This window comes from Silurus meridionalis, chromosome 18, assembly GCF_014805685.1.
Source record: "Silurus meridionalis isolate SWU-2019-XX chromosome 18, ASM1480568v1, whole genome shotgun sequence".
NCBI classification, from domain to species: Eukaryota; Metazoa; Chordata; class Actinopteri; order Siluriformes; family Siluridae; genus Silurus; species Silurus meridionalis.
Window position 1 is genome coordinate 19832405 of NC_060901.1, and position 7500 is coordinate 19839904.

Here is a 7500-nt window from a genome sequence, read left to right on the forward strand (position 1 = left end):
GATCCTACTGACCCTCTGATCCCACTGACCCTCTGATCCTAATGATCCTCAGATCCCACTGATCCTACTGACCCTCTGATTCCACTGATTTTACTGACTCTCTGATCCCACTGATCCTACTGACCCTCTGATCCTAATGATCCTCAGATCCCACTGATCCTACTGACCCTCTACACCCACTGACTCTCTAATCCTACTGACCCTCTGATCCCACCTATCCTACTGACCTTCTGATCCTATTGACCATCTGATCCCACTGATCCTCCGATCCCACTGGTCCTACTGACCCTCTGATCCCACTGATCCTCTGATCGCACTGATCCTACTGACCTTCTGATCCCACTGATTCCACTGATCCTACTGACCCTCTGATCCCACTGATTCCACTGATCCTACTGACCCTCTAAACCCATTGACTTTCTAATCCTACTGACCCTCAGATCCCACCTATCCTACTGACTCTCTGATCCTATTGACCCTCTGATCCTACTGATCCTACTGATCCTCTGATCCCACTGATCCTACTGACCCTCTGATCTCTCTGATCCCATTGATCCTACTGACCCTCTAAACCCACTGACTCTCTAATCGTACTGACCCTCTGATCCCACCTATCCTACTGACCCTCTGATCCTATTGACCCTCAGATCTCTCTGATCCTACTGACCCTCTAAACCTACTGACCCTTTCTGATTTATATAAAAACCAGAACAAAAATAAATCATAAAACAGTTGCTCCATTCTCTACAGCACCATCAGACCTGATACTCTCCATAGTCTCGCTGAAAATACTTTTCAATCTCTCTCTCTCTCTCTCTCTCTCTCTCTTTCTCTCTCCTCCTCTCTTGCCCCCTCTCTCTCTCTCTCTCTCTCTCTCTCTCTCTCTCTCTCTCTCTCTCTCTCCTCTCTATCTCTCTCTCTCTCCTCTCTCTCTCTCAGACAGTTGTTGAAGACAGAGTTGGGTTCTTTCTTCACGGAGTATCTGCAGGTGAGGAAGTGCCAGACACAATTCTTAAAACAGCAGCAACCTCACACACACACACACACACACACACACACACACACACACACACACACACAGCTGTGTTTACTTGAATTTAATTGAATAATTAATTCGATAAATTGATAAATTTAAATGAATTCAATGATAAATCTGATTAAAAAAACACAAAGATGTGATTGTAATATATTTCTGTAAAACTGTAAATGTACATGTATTATTTTTACAGAACCAGCTCCTAACCAAAGGCATGGTCATACTGCGTGACAAGATCTACTTTTATGAAGGTGAACAAGTGTGTGTGTGTGTGTGTGTGTGTGTGTGTGAGAGAGAGAGAGAAAGGGAAAGTTTAATGTTAATCTAGAATTACTTTGTAACTTAGTGACTGAAACACACTTCCCTCTAACTGTGGCACCCACATGTGGTTTCTAACAGTTTCCTTCACCCTTTAAACTATGGATCTTCAACCAGGGGTCCACATTCGCGATGGTACTGAAAGTGGTATGCTAATTAATGTAAAAAAATAAACATAGGTCAAAATATTTAATAAAAAAAACTATTATAATTATTTAAATTAAAGCTGTTTATGTGAATGTATAATTGTCCACCTGATAGTAAAAATAAACTGCAAATCTATCAAAATAAAAGACACCTGTGATTAAAAACAACTTAATAAATTATAATTTGAATCGCAAAATATATTTGTTATGATGCATACATTTTTTTAAGCATGTGAAAAGAAACAGAAAATGATGCATGAACAACAACATGATTCAAATTGTCTTAACGTAATGTAACTGGCGTATTATTTTTGGTTTCTACTAATATCAGTGGCTACGTTTGACACATTTTGTATTAGGAGGTCCCTCCTCCATATCGGGTACTTGACCCGAAAAACCTCGTATCCCCTGCATTCACCTTTTGAACATAGACATGAGGTCGTCTCAGACAGAACATCTCACGCGCTCAAATGCTACTATAGATTTTTGTAATTATTATTAGATTTTGTTTCCCTTCAGGTCAAAAGTTACTCGATGCTCTGGCTGAAACCTGGGACTTCTTCTTCTGTAACGTGCTCTCCACGCTGCAGGCCATCTTCTACCCAGTCCAGGTACTGCAGAGTCTTATACACTACTGACTACACATCAGGTACATACTATCTTACACCTCACCTTACACCTGTGTGTGTGTGTGTGTGTGTGTGTGTGTGTGTGTGTGTGTGTGTGTGTGTGTGTGTGTGTGTGTGTAGGGGAAGGAGCCCTCTGTAAAACAGCTCGCTCTCCTGCACTTTAGGAACATTATAACTCTGAGCATTAAGCTGGAAGACGCTTTGTCTCGTCCCAAAGTCTGCGTTCCTCCATCCATCATCCAAATGCTGCTCATACTGCAGGTAAATATTCATTTTATATCCTCATAGAGCAGCACGTGTGTGTGTGTGTGTGTGTGTGTGTGTGTGTGTGTGTGTGTGTGTGTGTGTGTGTGTGTGTGTGTGTGTGTAGTAAAATGCTTTAAAACACTGGTCTGTGACATAAAATAAAATGAAGTGTGAAAATGAGTGATCTGTGGAAAGTTCATTTGAAAAGAAGCAGCAGAGGAATGGCTTTTATTCTGCTGTGATAAATGATTGTGTGTGTGTGTGTGTGTGTGTGTGTGTGTGTGTGTGTGTGTGTGTGTGTGTGTGTGTGTGTGTGTGTTACAGGGGGTACATGAGTCTAGAGGAGTGAGTGAGGACTATTTAAAGTTGGAGTCTCTGATTCAGAAGGTTGTATCTCCGTACCTGGGCACACACGGCCTGTACACCAGTGATGGATGTGTGGCGCAGTGTTCCTGTGTGCTCGGTGAGTGTCAGTAAATCCATATCCTGATGGAGTGTGTGTTCGCCTCACACACCTCACTGCTGTCATACATGGCTGTGTTTGTATTATACTGATATCACTGTGAAAATTAACTAACACTATGAGATGTAAAATCACCTTCGCACTGATCTGTATAGTGGTCCGTACACTGTATGGTGGTCTGTATGCTGATCTGTACACTGTATAGTGATCTGTACACTGTATGGTGGTCTGTACACTGTATGGTGGTCTGTATGCTGATCTGTACACTATATAGTGATCTGTACACTGTATAGTGATTTGTACACTGTATAGTGGTCTGTACACTGTATAGTGATCTGTACACTGTATAGTGATTTGTACACTGTATAGTGATCTGTACATTGTATAGTGATTTGTACACTGTATAGTAATCTGTACACTGTATGGTGGTCTGTACACTGTTTAGTGATCTGTACACTGTATAGTGATCTGTACACTGTATGGTGGTCTGTACACTGTATGGTGGTCTGTACGCTGTATTGTGATCTGTATGGAGATTAGTACATTGTATGGTGGTCTGTATGCTGATCTGTACACTATATAGTGATCTGTACACTGTATAGTGATTTGTACACTGTATAGTGGTCTGTACACTGTATAGTGATCTGTACACTGTATAGTGATTTGTACACTGTATAGTGATCTGTACATTGTATAGTGATTTGTACACTGTATAGTAATCTGTACACTGTATGGTGGTCTGTACACTGTTTAGTGATCTGTACACTGTATAGTGATCTGTACACTGTATGGTGGTCTGTACACTGTATGGTGGTCTGTACGCTGTATTGTGATCTGTATGGAGATTAGTACATTGTATGGTGGTCTGAATGGTGATCTGTATGGTGATCGGTACCCTATGGTGATCTGTTCACTGTATGGTGGTCTGTATGCTGATCTGTACACTGTATGGTGGTCTGTATGCTGATCTGTACACTGTATGGTGGTCTGTACACTGTATGGTGGTCTGTACACTGTGGTGGTCTGTACACTGTTTGCTGATCTGTAAAATTGATACAGCTCAATTTAAAACCAGGCGACACGCTAAATTGGCTTGGATAACTGAGTGTGTTAAAGAATTAAAAAACTTGATGATTTATAACTTTCTATTATTAAATTCTGATAAGACGGAAATTTTGCTCATCGGCCGAAAAACCAGTACACAGAAGCTCCAGCCTCTCAACCTGCATTTAGAAGGATGTTCTGTAACCACTAGTTTAACAGTAAAAGACCTGGGAGTTATTTTAGAGCAACTTGTCTTTTAAAAATCATATCAACCAAGTCACAAAAACAGCTTCTTTCACCTTAGAAATATTGCTAAGCTAAGAAACATGTCTATATCTGATGTAGAGAAGCTCATCCATGCGTTCATGACCTCCAGACTGGACTATTGTAATGCATTTCTAGGTGGATGTCCTGCATCAATAAAACAAGCTACAGTTTGTCTAGAATGCAGCAGTCAGAGTTCTTACAAGGTCGAGAAAATATCACCATATAACCTCAATCTTCTCATCCCTACACTGGCTTCCTGTTAAGTTTCAAATCCACTACAAACTACTGCTTCTTACTTACAAAACACTAAATGGTTTATCTTCATGTATCTCCAGTCTTCTAACATGCTACAATCCGTCACGCTCCCTGAGATCTCAAAACTCTGGACTTCTAGTAGATCCTAGAATAGCAAAGTCCACTAAAGGTGGTAGAACATTCTCACATTTAGCTCCTAAACTGTGGAACAGTCTTCCTGACAGTGTTCGGGGCTCAGACACACTCTCCCAGTTTAAGTGTAGATTAAAGACGTATCTTTCTAGCGAGTTCTACACATAACATACGTCTCAGATCATAACCTTGTGCTCCAGAACATCTGATTACATGCACATTATCAACTTGTGCTGTTATTATCATGAACAGCAGCTACGCTAATTCCTCTCCACTGCTTCTCTTTCTCTTCCCATCCTGAGGCATCCTGAGTTTGCTCCAGCTCCAGTCACGTCCCACCTCATGAAGATTATGGACCTTTAAAGAAGTAGATGCTCACAAACATCCAGAATCATCTTGAGATGTACCAGTGCTAATTGGATTCCACTTCATGTGGAGTTTGGACACTGGATTTCTTTGAGTGTTTAGAGGCTCTGGCATGGAGAAGCTGGTGTTGGATCTGTGATGATCTCAGATGTTAAGATATTTTAAGAGTTGCTCAGTAGCTCCTAGTTTTATAACCATAAAGACTGTAAGAAACTGTAGAAAGAACATCAGTCATAATCACACACTCCAGTGCTCATGGTTAGTTCTCACTCTCCAGTGTTCTGTAGTGTTTAAAGGCTATAATCACACTCTTGATGTCACCCAAATCAGGATGAGGTTCTGCTTTTAAGTCTGGTTCCTCTCAAGGTTTGTTACACTGTATGGTGATCTGTATGGTGGTCTGTACACTGTATGGTGATATGTATGGAGGTCTGTACACTGTATGGTGGTCTGTATTGTGATCTGTACACTGTATAGTGATTTGTACACTGTATGGTGATCTGTATGGTGGTCTGTATGGTGATCTGTACACTGTATGGTGGTCTGTACACTGTATGGTGGTCTGTATAGTGATCTGTACACTGTATGGTGGTCTGTATGGTGATCTGTACAATGTATGGTGGTCTGTATGGTGATCTGTACAACGTATGGTGGTCTGTACACTGTATGGTGATCTGTATGGTGGTCTGTACACTGTATGGTGGTCTGTACACTGTATGGTGACCTATATGGTGATCTGTACACTGTATGGTGATCTGTATGGTGATCTGTACACTGTATGGTGACCTATATGGTGATCTGTATGGTGATCTGTACACTGTATGGTGATCTGTACACTGTGTGGTGGTCTGCACACTGTATGGTGGTCTGTATGCGGATTTGTACACTGTATAGTGATCTGTACACTGTACAGTGGTCTGTACACTGTATAGTGATCTGTACACTGTATATTGATCTGTACACTCTATGGTGGTCTGTACGCTGTACAGTGGTCTGTACACTGTATGGTGATCTGTACACTGTATGGTGACCTGTACACTGTGTGGTGGTCTGTACACTGTATGTTGATCTGTATGGTGGTCTGTATGGTGATTTGTACACTGTGTGGTGATCTGTACACTGTATGGTGATCTGTATGGTGGTGTGTACACTGTATGGTGGTCTGTATGGTGATCTGTACACTGTGTGGTGATCTGTACACTGTATGGTGATCTGTATGGTGGTCTGTATGGTGATCTGTACACTGTGTGGTGATCTGTACACTGTATGGTGATCTGTATGGTGGTGTGTACACTGTATGGTGGTGTGTACACTGTATGGTGGTCTGTATGGTGATCTGTACACTGTGTGGTGATCTGTACACTGTATGGTGATCTGTATGGTGGTCTGTATGGTAATCTGTACACTGTGTGGTGATCTGTACACTGTATGGTGGTCTGTATACTGTATGTTGGTCTGTATGGTGATATGTACACTGTGTGGTGGTCTGTACACTGTATGGTGATCTGTACACTGTATAGTGGTCTGTATGGTGATGTGTACACTTTGTGGTGGTCTGTACACTGTATGGTGGTCTAGACACTGTAATATATATACACTGTATGGTGGTGTGTACACTGTATGGTGATCTGTATGGTGATCTAAATAGCGATTGTCTGTTGGATAAAGATTTGACATTAACCTCCACCTGGATGTTTTTCACGTCCCTGTGTTTCAGAAAAGCGATTGCTGCGGCACAGGCCCAACCTTGGAGACTCCTCTGCAAGAAACCTTGTGGTCCGCTCTAAGAGCTACAATGTGCCAATGCTGACTCCTGTGGAAGAATATGAGACGGAGACCACATTAGTGGGCAGTTCAGGAATCCGCCGACATTCTGTTTGCCAGATGACCTTGTGCCAGGAAGAGCCGGCATTCTCCAGCATTACATCCAGCCCCGAGACCAACCCTGCATCGCAACTTTCAGCCTCACACCCGTCTGTGCAACAGGAGCCGGCTCTTTCGGGATGCAGAGAGCAGACGGTTTTCTCTCAAAGCCCTGAGACCATCACAGACCAACTCCTAGAGTCTCTCGACTCCAAATCAGAGGGAATCTTCATCGACTTCAGCTACCATTGTTCACACTCCTCTACCTTCAGCCCTGAGAGTGAGAGTGAGAGCATGGTGTAGGGCGTCAGCAGAACCTCAGATTCGTGAGGGCCACTAAAGTATAAATCATAAAACTCATTTCAGATGTTTTGGGATTTTTCTACATTTTTATTTTTACTGTGTATTTTTATACTAAATATTTAAAAAGTTCTAATTTAATTATGGGTCTGTGGAGAATTTTATCTGGATCATTAAACAAACTTGTATTATTTTTATCACAAATGTTTAGAACAACAAATTCTATAACAAATTAATATATTGTAATTACTATTTAATTGTATTTATTTATATAATTGTTGCTGCGCAGTGATTAGTATCCCGGATGTCGCTTCTCTGATCACAGTATGAATACAAAGAAGAAAACTCCACTGATTAAATTTAACTTTTTTTATACATGATGTGAAGCTTAAAATCTCAGTATTTATTCCTGTCTGTGTGACTGATTAATTTCCT

General features: G+C 41.4%; 1 protein-coding gene across 9 annotated transcripts in view; it reads left to right on the forward strand.

The window, feature by feature from the left end:
- prr5b (proline rich 5b (renal)) overlaps positions 1-7445 on the forward strand; it is a 14503-nt gene extending 7058 nt beyond the window's left edge. For 8 of the 9 annotated variants that reach the window (XM_046872822.1, XM_046872819.1, XM_046872821.1 and 5 more), the window contains 6 exons: positions 940-988; positions 1230-1287; positions 2020-2111; positions 2250-2390; positions 2700-2838; positions 6620-7445. In XM_046872822.1, the coding sequence (XP_046728778.1) occupies positions 940-988; positions 1230-1287; positions 2020-2111; positions 2250-2390; positions 2700-2838; positions 6620-7068 (928 nt within the window). In that variant the 3' untranslated portion in view covers positions 7069-7445. The remainder of the gene's footprint in view (positions 1-939; positions 989-1229; positions 1288-2019; positions 2112-2249; positions 2391-2699; positions 2839-6619) is intronic. The other variant, XM_046872827.1, reaches the window with a different exon arrangement.
- Positions 7446-7500: the final 55 nt, after the last annotated feature.